General features: G+C 47.5%; 3 protein-coding genes across 3 annotated transcripts in view; 1 reads left to right on the forward strand and 2 right to left on the reverse strand.

The window, feature by feature from the left end:
* Positions 1–1715, reverse strand: part of LOC138371531 (keratin-associated protein 10-7-like) — a 10343-nt gene extending 8628 nt beyond the window's left edge. The window contains exon 1 of the mRNA XM_069336409.1: positions 1663–1715. Coding sequence (XP_069192510.1) covers positions 1663–1715 — 53 coding nt within the window. The remainder of the gene's footprint in view (positions 1–1662) is intronic.
* The window catches only part of LOC123756252 (neurotrimin), an 82575-nt gene that overhangs the window by 46807 nt on the left and 18148 nt on the right, over positions 1–17620 (reverse strand). The window contains exon 3 of the mRNA XM_069336605.1: positions 12489–12883. Within this exon, the coding sequence (XP_069192706.1) occupies positions 12489–12639 (151 nt within the window). The 5' untranslated portion in view covers positions 12640–12883. The remainder of the gene's footprint in view (positions 1–12488; positions 12884–17620) is intronic.
* On the forward strand, positions 13517–17336 carry LOC138371715 (uncharacterized). The gene is made up of 3 exons (XM_069336734.1): positions 13517–13541; positions 16528–16858; positions 16889–17336. The coding sequence occupies exons 1-3, from the start codon at positions 13517–13519 to the stop codon at positions 17334–17336; spliced, it is 804 nt and encodes a 267-aa protein (XP_069192835.1).

Here is a 17620-nt window from a genome sequence, read left to right on the forward strand (position 1 = left end):
CATTGCGTCATATATATACGTCAAGGACGTCATGCGTCATTTCAAGGACGCTATGCGTTATTTCAAGGACGTTGTGCGTCAGTTCAAGGACGTTGTGCGTTATTTCAAGGACGCTATGCGTCATTTCAAGGACGTTGTGCGTAATTTCAAGGATGTCATGCGTCGTTTCAAGGATGTCATGCGTCATTTTAGAGCGCAATCTCTCGCGCACTTACACAAGTACCTTCGGTATTGCGTTTTTTTACGGCTGTCTTGACAAAAGTTCAGATTTCTACAAAATTGAACGCAGAGCTGCCATTAAGTTCCTCTTGAACGTGGGAGATTCACAGGAACTCCTATAGACGATTGTTTGAACTTAAAAAAAAACTTTCTATATAATACCTGGACATATATAATCGAAGGGAAACTATCAAGGGAAAGCACCAAGCCATTACGACTATATCTTGAGGTTATCTTGAGATGATTTCGGGGCTTTAGTGTCCCCGCGGCCCGGTCTTCGACCAGGCCTCCACCCCCAGGAAGCAACCCGTGACAGCTGACTAACACCCAGGGACCTATTTTACTGCTAGGTAACAGGGGCATAGAGTGAAAGAAACTTTGCCCGTTGTTTCTCGCCGGCGCCTGGGATCGAACCCGGGGCAACAGGATCACAAGTCCAGTGTGCTGTCCGCTCGGCCGACCGGCTCCCGACTATATAACACTTGCAAGGGGTCAGGATAAGGATATATAATCGAGTTAAATTAAATATAATTTACAAATATTATGAAAGAACGTCATAAAAATAATACGTAATGTGATAATTGTAAAATTTTGATTTATATAGCTTTATTTGTTCGTGGTTTACCTCTTATATTATAGTTATATAGCTTTATTTGTTCGTGGTTTACCTCTTATATTATAGTTATGACCGGACAGAATGGCACCACAATGGGACAGCTCATTCCAAACGTGGACACAACAGCCGGACAAAACTGCAGCACTGGAGGCGCGGAGACACACACAGCCGCGCCACAATAGTCAGCTTGTTCCAAATGTGGGCTTAAAGTGGAGTTAGCGTCAGGTGAAGAGTGAGACGACTGTCCGGGGTGAGATCACAATGTTACACACACTTGTGATATAGCGGCACTGGTCAACACTCTCTCCACAGCACTCACAGCGGCCTGTGAGAGGTGTTGACCAAACCACACACTAGAAAGTGAAGGGATGATGACGTTTCGGTCCGTCCTGGACAATTTTGAAGTCGATTGCGACCATTCTCATTCTCGCAATCGACTTGAGAATGGTCCGGGACGGATCGAAAATGGTCTTGGACCATTTTCAAGTCGATTGCGAACATTCTCATTCTCGCAATCGACTTGAGAATGGTCCGGGACGGATCGAAAATGGTCCTGGACCATTTTCGAGTCGATTGCGACCATTCTCATTCTCGCAATCGACTTGAGAATGGTCCGGGACGGATCGAAACGTCGTCGTCCCTTCACTTTCTAGTGTGTGGTGTGGTCAACATGTTTCAGCCAGGTTGTTGTGACTCCTCGTCTGCACCTATGGAAGGTCATTTGGTCAAAACGCACCTCTCTGTTATCAGTCATGAATTAAACCAAGGAAGGGAAAATAAGGAAGAACAAGCCCTTATCTTCATAATTATATAGGGGAGAAGTTCACCTCTGGTTGCGTTTGTAGGGACCCTGGGCCTCGAAGAAGAGGATATGCAGCATCCGGGGGAGCCTTGTGGGGCACCCTCGTACACTCACATATTATGGGGGGTGGTAAGAGATGATTTCGGGGCTTTAGTGTCCCCGCGGCCCGGTCCTCGACCAGGCCTCCACCCCCAGGAAGCAGCCCTTGACAGCTGACTAACACCCAGGTACCTATTTTACTACTAGGTAACAGGGGCATAGGGTGAAAGAAACTCTGCCCATTGTTTCTCGCCGGCGCCCGGGATCGATCCAGGGACCACAGGATCACAAGTCCAGCGTGCTGTCCGCTCGGCCGACCGGCTCCCGTGGCGGTAGAGGCATCAGGCGCCACTAGATGCCGTGGCACCCTCCGGCACTACGCCAGGAACGACCGCAGTGCCAAAAGCACCAACCCTGACACCTTAGTTCTGGCCGGTGGTCCATGTTTTGTCCAAGCTCCTCAGACATTACGAATTTGTCCATTGTTCTTGGTGTTCTCGTCCAGGTGTTCAGCCTTGTCCACGCTGAACACCTGGTACTAACACCTGGTACTAACACCTGGTACTAACACCTGGTATTAACACCTGTAGGTGTTCAGTGGAGCCGACAGATGTTGGCACCGCTGGCAGGGCGGGGGGGGGGAGAAGGGAAGGGAATTGCCGGGAAAGCGCCAAGCCATGACGACTATATAGTACTGGGAAGGGATCAGGATAAGGATTTGGGACGAGACGGGGGGAAGGAATGGTGTCCAACCATTCGTGGACGGTCGGGGGATTGAACGCCTGAACCTGCATGAAGCGAGACCGTCGCTCTACCGTCCAGCCCAAGTTGTTGGACTGGGGGGGGGGGACACATTCAACACCTACATCGAACCACGCGTTGAATCACATTGAAATAAATTACAAATTATATGAAGCAAAGCGCGCTGTAAATTATTTTTGCGGCATAAATAAGATTAAAGGATTTCAAAAAACTGACGCGCCCAATATGAATATTTTTGTTAAAAAAAAAACTGCGCTCAAAAAAATAAATTGATTTAAATTTGGAAGCTGTAAAATAATACACATTGTCCGTTGTGTTGCGGAGTTTTTCATAATTTTTCACTCTGTCATAACTATAGAGCTGTGAGTTGAGACTCGGCTCTTTGGACCCGCCTCTTATGTTCAGTTAATTGTTGTATAGATTCCCAAGATTGTATATCTTACATCCCTTCACCCAGTTTGAGTATTTCATACAACTTCATCTGTATAATGTATATTATCAACTTGTAATGTTATTTGTTGAACTCAAATTATGCTATAGTGTACCTATATTACATATATAAATTTGCCTTATAACCTGCTCGAAACGCTATGCAATTCGGGATCACCATAGCCCGTGCTACTTCGGGGTTCCGAGTAGCTGAATATAAAATAACAACAGCAAAGCTTTTTAGTGGCTTTGTAAGAATGTAATGCCCAAACACCTAAGTTATGTACCCTAACAACCCAATGTACCGTCTTGTATATAAATAAATAAATAAATAAATAATTTTTGAACTTGTAAATCTACAGTTGAAGCGGTTTATGGAATCTGTCTCCATCAATTTATTTACTAGTGTATTTAATTTGTTTATTATAATACTGAGAACATAATAATGTCTCTGGCTCACGGGGGTCATTTCCATCACATTACACTTGCGAGGGTTCAACTCCAGTAGCCATTTCTCGGATTAACTCTGCATCTTGTTAAACTTATCTTGGAGGATCCTACAATCCTCATCTGTCACAATTCGTCTCATTAATTTCGCGTCATCAACAAACATCAACATAAAAGACTTAATTCCTGTAAATAGGTCGATTAAATAAATTTTAAATAGTATAGGTCCCAGTACCTATCCCTGAGGTACTCCGCTTGTTACTCCATTTCGACTTCTCGCCCTTTTCTGTTACTCTCTGGCACCTGTCTGTTAGGTAATTCTTTACCCATGGTAGTGCTTTTCCTCTTAATCTCGCTTGGCTCTCAAATTTGTGTCTCTTATGAGGTACTGTATCGAAGGCTTCTTGGCAGTCTTGGAACATGCGATCTACCCAACCTTCTCTATGCTGCCATATTCTTTTCACTTTATCATCAAACTTCAGTAGTTTCGTCAGGCAAGATTTTCCTTCCCTGACGTCATGTTGATGTTTGTTTACATATCTGTGTAAATTTTGTTAATTGTTTACACACCTTTTTCTAGCCAGGAGCCAGATTCACGAAGCAGTTACGCAAGCACTTACGAACGTGTACATCTTTCACCAATATTTGACGGCTTTTATTACATTTATTTCACAGTTTACAAGCATGAAAACTTGCCAATCAACAGTTGTTATTGTTATAAACAGCCTCCTGGTGCTTCGGAGCTCATTAACTGTTTAATAATTGCAAACAAAGCCGCCAAAGATCGAGAAAAAAGATGTACAGGTTCGTAAGTGCTTGCGTAACTGCTTCGTGAATCTGGCCCCTGGTGCATAACTAGCCTAATTCTCCCGAGTGCCTTGCAGTGGATGGTTGTTAGTGGCACTGGTCTGTAGTTAAGTGCCTCTTCTCTGTCTGCTTTCTCGTAAACTGGTGCCACATTTGTCCTCTTCTAACTGCTGGGTAATTCGCCTTTTGTAGGTGAGTAACGATCAGTGGTAGAGGTCCACTCTTGGCCAGTGTCCCTGTTTTTTAGCCAAAGTGAACGATGGGGGAGGTGGCCCACCTCTGGCCACCTCCCCCAGGCCAGCAAGGGTGTGGCCCGCCTCTGGCCACCTCCCCCCAGGCCAGCAAAGGTGTGGCCCGCCTCTGGCCACCTTCCCCAGGCCAGCAAGGGTGTGGCCCGCCTCTGGCCACCTTCCCCAGGTCAGCAAGGGTGTGGCCCGCCTCTGGCCACCTCCCCCCAGGCCAGCAAGGGTGTGGCCCACCTCTGGCCACCTCCCCCAGGCCAGCAAGGGTGTGGCCCACCTCTGGCCACCTCCCCCCAGGCCAGCAAGGGTGTGGCCCACCTCTGGCCACCTCTCCCCAGGCCAGCAAAGGTGTGGACAACCTCTGGCCACCTTTTCCCCAGGCCAGCAAAGGTGTGGCCCGCCTCTGGCCACCTCCCCCCAGGCCAGCAAGGGTGTGGCCCACCTCTGGCCACCTCCCCAGGCCAGCAGGGGTGTGGCCAGCATATGGCCACCTCCCCCCAGGCCAGCAAGGGTGTGGCCCACCTCTGGCCACCTCTCCCAGGCCAGCAAGGGTGTGGCCCACCTCTGGCCACCTCCCCCCAGGCCAGCAAGGGTGTGGCCCACCACTGGCCACCTCCCCAGGCCAGCAGGGGTGTGGCCCGCATATGGCCACCTCCCCCCAGGCCAGCAAGGGTGTGGCCCACCTCTGGCCACCTCCCCCCAGGCCAGCAAGGGTGTAGCCCACCTCTGGCCACCTCTCCCAGGCCAGCAAGGGTGTGGCCCACCTCTGGCCACCTCCCCCCAGGCCAGCAAGGGTGTGGCCCACCTCTGGCCACCTCTCCCAGGCCAGCAAGGGTGTGGCCCGCCCCTGGCCACCTCTCCCAGGCCAGCAAGGGTGCGGCCTGCCTCTGGCCACCTCTCCCAGGCCAGCAAGGGTGTGGCCCACCTCTGGCCACCTGTCCCAGGCCAGCAAGGGTGTAGCCCACCTCTGGCCACCTCTCCCAGGCCAGCAAGGGTGTGGCCCGCCCCTGGCCACCTCCCCCAGGCCAGCAAGGGTGTGGCCCACCTCTGGCCACCTCCCCCCAGGCCAGCAGGGGTGTGGCCCGCCTCTGGCCACCTTTCCCCAGGCCAGCAAGGGTGTGGCCCGCCTCTGGCCACCTCCCCCAGGCCAGCAAGGGTGTAGCCCACCTCTGGCCACCTCCCCCCAGGCCAGCAAGGGTGTGGCCCGCCTCTGGCCACCTCCCCGCAGGCCAACAAGGGTGTAGCCAACCTCTGGCCACCTCCCCCAGGCCAGCAGGGGTGTGGCCCACCTCTGGCCACCTCCCCCAGGCCAGCAAGGGTGTGGCCCACCCCTGGCCACCCCTCCCAGGCCAGCAAGGGTGTGGCCCGCCCCTGGCCACCCCTCCCAGGTGGGCTGCGTTATGGACGTGTTGATCACATTGTCTCCAGACGATTGATTCATAATGGGTCCGTATTAGGAAGGCAGTAAGGCGCCCCGAGCTGTGGACGCGTCTCTACAAGCACTGACGCAGTCATTGACGCAACCACTGACGCAGCCATTGACGCAACCACTGACGCAGTCAGACCACAACAGTTGTCTAGCTCCCTGGCACCTATTTACCGCTATGTGAACAGACGCATCAGGTAAACATGAAACGTTTCCAACAATTTCCGTTTTGACTCCCGAGGATCTGATTCATGGAGCCTCGATTATGAGTCGAGGACGTAGACCACTGTGCTACGGGATAATCTATGCTCCAGACTGTCCGATATTTCATCTCTGGCTGGTGGCCAGAGATGAATCTTTTATCTTCCCGCCATGTGGGGGAGATAAGAGATTATCTCCACCTCCCCCACTCCCATAGTGGGGTGTAGCTCTCCTCCCCCCCCACACCCACGGACCGTCTCTCACACCCACGGACCGTTTCTCACACCCACGGACCGTTTATCACACCCACGGACCGTTTCTTACACCCACGGACCGTTTTCCACACCCACGGACCGTCTCCCACACCCACGGACCGTTCCCAACACCCACGGACCGTTCCCAACACCCACGGACGCCTTCAACGGGAAAAATCTCTCCCTTCCCCTACCAACAGAGGAGAAGGACACGCCGCCCACGCCCGCCCACGGCCCGCGTCGCCACCGTAGGCAGTATATAATGTAGTAAAAGTGTGATCGACACGGCCCTCTGGAGGACTGACTTTTCTTGCGTTGTGACCGTGTTTCATTCAGGTGTGAGTGAGTGAGTGAGTGAGTGAGTGAGTGTAACACTGTAAAAGTGTTTGGTTTAGTTTATTTAAAATATATATAGAATATGAGTCACAGACAGGGATTTGGAAAGGCGCCAGGTTGTCGGCCTGAGATCTCACACCTCAAAGCGTTAATGACCCCAAGTGACCTGAGGTCAGATCATGCGAATTTCACCTTACTTCTACTAATCTTATAATTGGAGCCTGGTAGCCTTCAAACTTGCCGACGTTTAAGGAGTGGCTTGGTAGAGAGCCGGAGGCTATCTACTTGTGGGCGGAGTTAGCTACTAGGTTCCCCCAATAAATACTCGGAGAACTATCGATTCAAGGGCATTAAGAGAAGACAGACAGAACGGCAGTCAGCAGAGCAGAGAAGACGTCCCTAGCAGGGAGGCTGTCGGCCGGCAGGGCGAGACAGTCTCTGTCAAGCTACAGACCCCCCCCCCCCCTCTATCCAGCTATAGGCAGAGACACTTGGTGAGTTGAGCAGTAAGGTGACTTGGTCGTGTTTTACAAGTGTTGTGTGATGATCAGGGGCAGTCAGTTGTAGTGTTCTCAGATTCTTGGAGGATGACTCACTTTGAATATTAATCTTTAACATTTTAATTGGATTGCTTAAGTTATGATATTTATCATGAAAAATATAATTGTTGAATTTATTATTTAAATGGTCTTTCACTGTGTTCCTAGAAATTTTGAGTTGAGGTGAGAAAGCCTCTGTGATTACTGGTTTCATGGTTTAGAATGAGTACAGGATAGAGATGGGACATATCAATAATGACCTTGATAACATCTTTTGAGAATTTTGTGATACAGACAAGTTCCATTCCTTGTCTTGTATGTAATGATCATGAATGGATGGTGGCAGCATTTCGTCTTCTACTATCTACTTTTCTACTACTATCTACTCTTCTACTTCTACCTATCTACACCTCTCCCTCCACCACTCTCTAAACTCTCACTTTCAACTAATGACCCTCCTCGCCCCTCCCACCTCTACCTCTCTCACCCCAAACCCTCACTAATTACTTCACTATTCATTTCTTTCCTTTCGTTTCCTCTTATACGTTTGTGGCAATGATTCTGTATTCTAGAGTTCTCTCTAGAGTTGTGGGTAGCTGATCAAGTTACGGCGCCTTGTAGTCTTAGCACCTAGGTAGTCAAATACCTAGTTTACAAGGTGTTGAACGAGAGAGGCTGCCTTAGAAACTCTGGAGGTGCTCTAGAATAGTTAGCTAACTGGGGACGGGATAACGGACTAGAGAGAGCTGTTTCCCCCGGCCTCGTTAGTTAACTGGGGGGTGGAATAATGGACAAGATAGAGCTATTTCCCCCAACCCCCGTTACAATGTTGGCAGCGGTGTTGAACAATGTTTAAGGTATTGGTGTTCATTTAACATTGTTCAGTCTCACGTGTCCTTTTGCCGCTCAGGCGCTATCAGGGAGATCTTGACATTTGGTTAATATTCGCGATTTAGCGAGTTTTTTTTCAGTTTAGGAGATAGTGATTCTCTGGTGATGTGTTTAGTGATTTTGTGAGTTTTGTGAAATTCAGGGAATGTTCACCAGAACTTGCGTGTGTAGTGATTAATGTTAGTGATAAGATTTGGTGATTTTGGAACTTAGCGGTTGGTGGGTAGTGGAGGTCATCTGAGTGTGACAGGTGACCTCGCATATCCCCCAGGGACACCCAGCCACCGCTGGTCCCCAGGTCAGTTGGGGAGTGGCAGGTGTAGTTCTTAAGTAGTATTAAGTGGTGGTTCTGCTCAGATTATTGCGATCGACTGTTTTACTCCATTTGAACGCAATAACCCGAGGTGTACTGGTTTTGTACAGCATACTAGGGGGAGGCTTAGTATGTCAGTAGACTTCACGTTGGGGACGCTCGACGTTAGATCGTCTGGTCACAGGGGTGACAAAAGTTTTGAGTTGTTGACCGGCGGAGAAGCTAGGGAAACACTCTGGGTCACGTAGGTGGCTGTAGGTTAAGGGTGGGAGTAACGGTTAATAATGTACTTAAGATTAGGAAAGGTACAGTTAAGTTAGGCTAGTCTTTTGTCTATTAGTTTTGATATTTATTGTGGAGATTCGTTTAGTGACAAGTTAAAAGTAGTGACGACCTTATTCTCTCTTCTCTAACTTTACTCTGTTACTGTTTTATGTTCCACCAAGTCAATATCATTCAGTGTTAATTGGATTATTTTAAAAATTTAAGTGTAGTCGTTGCCAGGAGGAGAGCGTTATGATTTGACTGTGTAAACCCTATACAAACTACAGGGTCACACAACATTTTGGGAGCACGGTATTGTTGCCTTTCTGTTCATCCACAGGTAGGAGCCAGAGGAGAGGCGCGACGCATATACAGAAGAGAGAGACGGCTGCTTGGTACCACACTCAGGGGCGTTCCTCACCACCACCACGATCAGCCCCCTACCTGGATGTCAGGGCCACCACCACCACCATCACCTCAGGGGACCCCAAGATGCAGCCCTCTCGGTCGGTCAACATTGGTCTACCCAGTGGACCCCAGGACGGACGGACCCCAGTGGACCCCTAGACGGACGGACCCCCAGTGGACTCCAGGTCGTTCTGCAGACGACCCCAGACGACCCAGTAAAGATGGAAGAGGAGCAACAACGACTCCAGTCTGTCCCACCAACATCGGTCTACCCAGGATGAACCCCAGGACGGACGGACCCCAATGGACCCCAGGTCTGCTTGTCAAAGATCCATGGGAGGAGGAAGAGAGAAGAAAGAAGAGAGAAGAAGGAAGAGAGAAGAAGGAAGAGTGAAGAAAGAAGTGAGAAAAAAGAAGAGGAGACGATAAGACCAAGCTGAGTGAGACACGATGCCTAGTGTCCCTTGCTGGTGTCAGCATCATTGCATGGAGCGTAATTGCAAGACAGGATCGTTTGCCTTAACTGGCCGCCCCTCCTGCAAGCATGTTGCTCTGTTGAGTGATTCTTCCTGTGTCGTGCGGACTTGATGTGGCTGTCAGAAGTAGCTCTCTGAAGGAGGCGTGCTGGAGCAACAGGGAGGAGAAGAGTAGGATGGGATTTCTACTGTTGGCAACTATTATAGGAAGGTCTCGAAACTTGTAGTCCCTATAGCTGTGAAAAACCCCAATATACGTCTCTCATGGTGACTGGCGTAGGGCCAATTACAGATCAGCTGGGACAACCGAATTCCACGGTCCTGTGCGCAGTTCAAGTAGTAACGGCTTTCTGGTTGACCAAGGGTTGTTGTGCGTTAACGACGGAGAAGCGACGGAGGCAGTTGTGTTGAAGAAATGTGGTACAGGACTATCTACAAGACCAAGCAGTGACGTCGCCCAGCCAGAGACAATGGACGTCTGTCTACATATTTCATTTTTTTTAGAGTAGGATGATGTATATTTGTTTAGCTAGGATGTATTTTTTTTCGTTAATAAAGTTGTTGCACACAGCTAACTTGCTTTAGCAGTGTTGCAAAAACTTTATTTCGGGGAGAAGGGGAGATGTAACACTGTAAAAGTGTTTGGTTTAGTTTATTTAAAATATATATAGAATATGAGTCACAGACAGGGATTTGGAAAGGCGCCAGGTTGTCGGCCTGAGATCTCACACCTCAAAGCGTTAATGACCCCAAGTGACCTGAGGTCAGATCATGCGAATTTCACCTTACTTCTACTAATCTTATAATTGGAGCCTGGTAGCCTTCAAACTTGCCGACGTTTAAGGAGTGGCTTGGTAGAGAGCCGGAGGCTATCTACTTGTGGGCGGAGTTAGCTACTAGGTTTCCCCAATAAATACTCGGAGAACTATCGATTCAAGGGCATTAAGAGAAGACAGACAGAACGGCAGTCAGCAGAGCAGAGAAGACGTCCCTAGCAGGGAGGCTGTCGGCCGGCAGGGCGAGACAGTCTCTGTCAAGCTACAGACCCCCCCCCCTCTATCCAGCTATAGGCAGAGACACTTGGTGAGTTGAGCAGTAAGGTGACTTGGTCGTGTTTTACAAGTGTTGTGTGATGATCAGGGGCAGTCAGTTGTAGTGTTCTCAGATTCTTGGAGGATGACTCACTTTGAATATTAATCTTTAACATTTTAATTGTATTGCTTAAGTTATGATATTTATCATGAAAAATATAATTGTTGAATTTATTATTTAAATGGTCTTTCACTGTGTTCCTAGAAATTTTGAGTTGAGGAGAGAAAGCCTCTGTGATTACTAGTTTCATGGTTTAGAATGAGTACAGGATAGAGATGGGACATATCAATAATGACCTTGATAACATCTTTTGAGAATTTTGTGATACAGACAAGTTCCATTCCTTGTCTTGTATGTAATGATCATGAATGGATGGTGGCAGCATTTCGTCTTCTACTATCTACACTATCTACTTTTCTACTACTATCTACTCTTCTACTTCTACCTATCTACACCTCTCCCTCCACCACTCTCTAAACTCTCACTTTCAACTAATGACCCTCCTCGCCCCTCCCACCTCTACCTCTCTCACCCCAAACCCTCACTAATTACTTCACTATTCATTTCTTTCCTTTCGTTTCCTCTTATACGTTTGTGGCAATGATTCTGTATTCTAGAGTTCTCTCTAGAGTTGCGGGTAGCTGATCAAGTTACGGCGCCTTGTAGTCTTAGCACCTAGGTAGTCAAATACCTAGTTTACAAGGTGTTGAACGAGAGAGGTTGCCTTAGGAACTCTGGAGGTGCTCTAGAATAGTTAGCTAACTGGGGACGGGATAACGGACTAGAGAGAGCTGTTTCCCCCGGCCTCGTTAGTTAACTGGGGGGGGGGGTGGAATAATGGACAAGATAGAGCTATTTCCCCCAACCCCCGTTACATGAGTGCGTGAAACATTTAAAGTCGTCTAAATATTCCTAGCACCGTTTTCGTAGAAATCTTTCGCGTGTCTCAGATCCTCTTGATTTCAGTTGTAATATTTTAATATATTCGAGCTAAACCAGGCACCGCGGCCCCTCAGGTGAATATAACTTCACGCACCCCAGGTCCGGTACACTGTACAGTGTGTCAACGGAGAATGAAGTGAGTATATAGAAGAGAATCGAACCCTGGCAGTTCCTGCCTTCGCCGCCTCAACCGTAAAAGACTGGAAAAAACTAAATCCTCATTTTAAGGCGTTTAGGTCTGAGTGTATCCGCGACCTGGCGCCAGGCAGGTGATCTATTGGTCTGTTGGTGCTGGTGGCTGCACCAGCCTCAACCACTGATACAGAGGTTGCCCAACCACCTCAACCACTGATACAGAGGTTGCCCAACCACCTCAACCACTGATTCCTCAGCAAACTTGCAATATAATTACATTGCTACAACGTTCCTACAACTTTCCCACACCCTTGTCGCAACTTTGCCACAACTTTTACACAACTTTGCCACAACCTGGCCACAACTTTGCCACAACTTTACTACAACCTTGTCACAACTTTGCCACAACCTTGTCACAACTTTGTCACAACCTGGCCACAACTTTGCTACAACCTTGTCACAACTTTGCCACAACCTTGTCACAACTTTGCCACAACCTTCTCACAACTTTGCCACAACCTTGTCACAACATTGCCACAACTTTGCTACAACCTTGCCACAACCTTGCAACAACTTTGCCACAACCTCGTTACAACTTTGCTACAACCTTGTCACAACTTTGCCACAACTTTGCTACAACCTTGCCACAACTTTACTACAACCTTGTCACATCTTTGCCATAACCTTGCCACAACTTTGCTACAACTTTGCTACAGCCTTGTCACAACCTCGTCACAACTTTCCCACAACCTTGTCACAACATTGCCCCAGTTGAAGCAAAGTTGTACTCACATATATGGAGATAATCACATTGCATGTACCATGTCAAAGGTCAATATTCCACTCACCTCCAAGAGCGATCATCAGCATAAAGGCGAAAATCCCGGAGAGTACTGCGGGCCTACGGACCATCCTGGACACGGACTCTCTCCTCATGTGTCCTCTTTGCTTGCAAGGAGAGTCTGAGGCGCATTTGGTTAGTCCATTTCTATCAACCATTTCCCTGTATCCATTCCTTCCAACAGTTCCATTTAACCGCTCGAGTTAACTAGGTTGTTATGTCTCTGTACTCGCTTGTTTGGTTTGCGCCTTTCAACGGTAGTTGGACTTGTTATTCAACGGATTGGAGTACTTACAAGTCCCTCAAGACGAGTCCAACAGACTCCTACGAGGACCAAGGCGAGTCCAAGTGCTTGTTTGTACTGGGGGAGGCGGGGCCCAGGAGCTGGGTCCTAACCTCTATCTGTAACAGAACATTTTTGTCTATGTTAAAATATTATTCAAACTTTAGGGAAGAAATTTGTGTTCAGGGAGTATTTAACAGATGGATATTCTCACTAGTGTATTCTACAATGTATTCTACAATGTATTCTACAATATATTCTACAATGTATTCTACAATGTATTCTACAATGTATTCTACAATGGTGTATTCTACAATGTATTCTACAATGGTGTATTCTACAATGTATTCTACAATGGTGTATTCTACAATGGTGTATTCTACAATGGTGTATTCTACAATGGTGTATTCTACAATGTATTGTACAATAGTGTATTCTACAATGGTGTATTCTACAATGCATTCTACAATGGTGTATTCTACAATGTATTCTACAATGGTGTATTCTACAATGGTGTATTCTACAATGGGAAATTGTGAGAACTGTGCGCAAGGAATAGAAAATTATATAGTGGATATAAATTGGATAAGTTTACAGTTAGAAATAGACCTGGGTAAATACTGGGTCTTGGAAATCAGGTTGTTGATCTATGGAACAAATGAGCGGGTAACACAATAGACATCGACTCACTTGGTTGTTTCAAGTGTAGGTCAGACATATCTATGAATGAATCAATTTGGGGGGATATAAAGATGAGCTGCCTCATATGGGCCAAAAGTCAGTTTTTTTAATTAGTTTCCTTTATTCTTTTATTCTTATGGAAAAGGAATAAAATATTTTAAACATAACAAAAACATCTTGAACAGAAACTGGAGAAAGATCTACACCAAAAAACACAACGAAACTACGACGTTTGTACAACATTCGAAGAACGTTTATAACACCTAACAATTGTAACAACCCAAATATCAGGTTGTAACGACCTTCATAAATACATCATAAAAACGTTATAACAAGATGTAACAAATATATTACAAGTTGTAACAAGTTGAAATCCCAGGGACCGTTACGTTAAATGTTTGCAATATATATATATATATATATATATATATATATATATATATATATATATATATATATATATATATATATATATATATATATATATATATATATATAGGGGGGGTGAGGCCTAGAATGTCATGTAACCCACAGGCGAGAAACAATGGGCAGAGTTTCTTTCACCCTATGCCCCCTGTTACCTAGCAGTAAAATAGGTACCTGGATGTTAGTCAGCTGTCACGGGCTGCTTCCTGGGGGGTGGAGGCCTAGTCGAGGACCGGGCCGCGGGGACACTAAAAAGCCCCGAAATCATCTCAAGATAACCTCAAGATAATCTGGTAAACATATTCTGTTTGAGTTATTAAACACCCACAGTGCAGGTATCATTCCTTGGTTCACATGTTGTATACATGAACAATGCAAGATATGGAACATTTGGAACAAATTGTTAATTTTTTTTTTCCATTTTGCCCTGAGGAGCGAGTTTATTGGGCAGCGTCACTCATCCTGTGAGTGGACACACCGCCATAGTGACAGTATTGGGCAGCGCCACTCATCCTGTGAGTGGACACACCGCCATAGTGACAGTATTGGGCAGCGCCGCTCATCCTGTGAGTGGACACACCGCCATAGTGACAGTATTGGGCACCGCCACTCATCCTGTGAGTGGACACACCGCCATAGTGACAGTATTGGGCAGCGCCACTCATCCTGTGAGTGGACACACCGCCATAGTGACAGTATTGGGCAGCGCCGCTCATCCTGTGAGTGGACACACCGCCATAGTGACAGTATTGGGCAGCGCCACTCATCCTGTGAGTGGACATACCGCCATAGTGACAGTATTGGACAGCGCCACTCATCCTGTGAGTGGACACACCGCCATAGTGACAGTATTGGGCACCGCCACTCATCCTGTGAGTGGACACACCGCCATAGTGACAGTATTGGGCACCGCCACTCATCCTGTGAGTGGACACACCGCCATAGTGACAGTATTGGGCACCGCCACTCATCCTGTGAGTGGACACACCGCCATAGTGACAGTATTGGGCACCGCCACTCATCCTGTGAGTGGACACACCGCCATAGTGACAGTATTGGGCACCGCCACTCATCCTGTGAGTGGACACACCGCCATAGTGACAGTATTGGGCAGCGCCACTCATCCTGTGAGTGGACACACCGCCATAGCAGCATGTACAACACTCCCCAATAGGAAGAAAACCCGCTGGGTTGTCCATCGTTTTATCTCACTTGAAACACACTGAAACCTCTCTGATGTCGAGTCCAGTCTCTCAAGCATGAGGATAGCCACGACGCAAGATAGCCAAGACGCAAGATAGCCAAGACGCAAGATAGCCAAGACGCAAGATAGCCAAGACGCAAGATAGCCAACAGGCAGTGTGTATGTGTGTTCACCCTCAAGTTTGTCACGCTCGGAAGCTTCAGGAACATCTATCACGGTAATGAATGGATCTGTCACAACACTCCCGGGGTCGCATACGTTCAGTACAGCACCAAAAAGAAGCTAAGTGCTGATTCTACATGTAAAATATTCTTGATTGATTTCTTGAGCTGTGATGATGCTTCTTATCAGGTCTTTAGCTGTGGGTGAGGGTCGCTGTAAGCTGTGGGTGAGGGTCGCTGTAAGCTGTGGTTACGGACGCTAAGCTGTGGTAAGGGTTGAGAAGATATCAAAGATATTTTCATAAAGGTTGGTTCAATAGATGTTGTATGAAAATTGTACTAATTTACGTTTATTAGCCATACAAGATAACATCAGAATAGGAGAAGAGAGAGAGAGAGAGAGAGAGAGAGAGAGAGAGAGAGAGAGAGAGAGAGAGAGAGAGAGAGAGAGAGAGAGAGAGAGAGAGAGAGAGAGAGAGAGAGAGAGAGAAAAAGAGAGAGAGAGAGAGAGAGAGAGAGAGAGAGAGAGAGAGAGAGAGAGAGAGAGAGAGAGAGAGAGAGAGAGACAGACAGACAGAGAGACCAGGCAGTATATGTCCCCCCCCCCCATGTCCCCCCACCCCCCCCCCCCTCCCTGTCTATATTTCCTCCCATAACCCATGGACAGGGAAACAGATCTGTTGGACAGCATCCAAGTGGACACAGGACCCGGGAGCAACGTTAATTCAACGCAAAATGAACGTTTCCAACGTTGGATAAACGTCGTTTCAACGGTGAATTCGCGTTAGTCTAAGATACTGTGCCCACTGGGATATAGAGTAGTGGGGGTGTGAAGCACTCGACCACAGATGATGGAAGTAAGTTTAACAATGGTTATCTTGTGGTTATCTTGAGGGTAATCTGAGATGATTTCGGGGATTAGCGTCCCCGCGGCCCGGTCCTCGACCAGGGCCTCCTTTTTGTTACACATCCCTCAGGAAGCAGCCCGTAGCAGCTGTCTAACTCCCAGGTACCTATTTACTGCTAGGTGAACAGGGAGCATCAGGGTGAAAGGAACTCTGTCCATTTGCTTCCACCTCCGCTGGGGATCGAACCCGGGCCCTTAAGGCTACGAATGCCGAGCGCTGTTCACTCAGCCGTCAGGCCTCCCATCACACCAGCAAACACACACACACACACACACACACACACACACACACACACACACACACACACACACACACACACACTCGCCTGTCTCACATAGACAAGCGAAGCTAGTATGACTTGACAGGACTGATCCGCTTGACAGGGCTCACTTCCCGCCCCCTAAGTCGTGTCAAGCTAAGTCCTGTCAAGCGAAGTCCTGTCAAGCTAAGTCCTGTCAAGGGAAGTCCTGTCAAGCGAAGTCCTGTCAAGCAAAGTCCTGTCAAGCAAAGTCCTGTCAAGGGAAGTCCTGTCAAGGCAAGTCTTGTCAGGCGAAGTCTTGTCAGGCGAAGTCCTGTTAAGCGAAGTCCTGTCAAGCAAAGTCCTGTCAAGCTAAGTCCTGTCAAGCGAAGTCCTGTCAAGGGAAGTCCTGTCAAGCGAAGTCCTGTCAAGGGAAGTCCTGTCAAGCAAAGTCCTGTCAAGCGAAGTCCTGTCAAGTGAAGTCCTGTCAAGAAGAGTCTTGTCAGGCGAAGTCCTGTCAAGGGAAGTCCTGTCAAGGGAAGTCTTGCCAGGCGAAGTCCTGTCAAGCGAAGTCCTGTCAAGGGAAGTCCTGTCAAGAAGAGCCCTGTCAAGCGACGTCCTGTCAAGGGAAGTCCTGTCAAGGGAAGTCCTGTCAAGGGAAGTCCTGTCAAGCGAAGTCCTGTCAATGGAAGTCCTGTCAATGGAAGTCCTGTCAAGCGAAGTCCTGTCAATGGAAGTCCTGTCAAGCGAAGTCCTGTCAATGGAAGTCCTGTCAATGGAAGTCTTGTCAGGCGAAGTCCTGTCAAGCGAAGTCCTGTCAAGGGAAGTCCTGTCAAGAAGAGCCCTGTCAAGAAGAGCCCTGTCAAGCGACGTCCTGTCAAGGGAAGTCCTGTCAAGCGAAGTCCTGTCAAGGGAAGTCCTGTCAAGGGAAGTCCTGTCAAGCCAGCAGGGTAGGACCCTCAAAATGCACATCCTGGCCCCCAGAGCCTCGCTTTCCACCGCCTTAATTAATCTCTAATTCAATATTCAACTTCAAAAAAATCCTAATATAATTTATAGACAAGTAGATTTTATTATTAATTTTGATATTCCTATATTGAGAAACGGCATTTTTAATGTCTCCACTTTGGATATCTGCCGTGAGGTGATATATATATATATATATATATATATATATATATATATATATATATATATATATATATATATATATATATATATATATATATATATATATT

Source organism: Procambarus clarkii, chromosome 36, assembly GCF_040958095.1.
Source record: "Procambarus clarkii isolate CNS0578487 chromosome 36, FALCON_Pclarkii_2.0, whole genome shotgun sequence".
Classification (NCBI taxonomy): Eukaryota; Metazoa; Arthropoda; class Malacostraca; order Decapoda; family Cambaridae; genus Procambarus; species Procambarus clarkii.

Coding starts and splice junctions, on each gene's coding strand:
- LOC138371715 (XM_069336734.1), top strand. CDS start 13,517: ATGAGCTGCCTCATATGGGCCAAAA. Junction 13,542..16,527: donor CTGCCTCATATGGGCCAAAA/GTCAGTTTTTTT, acceptor TCCGCTTGACAG/GGCTCACTTCCCGCCCCCTA. Junction 16,859..16,888: donor GTCAAGCGAAGTCCTGTCAA/GTGAAGTCCTGT, acceptor GAGTCTTGTCAG/GCGAAGTCCTGTCAAGGGAA.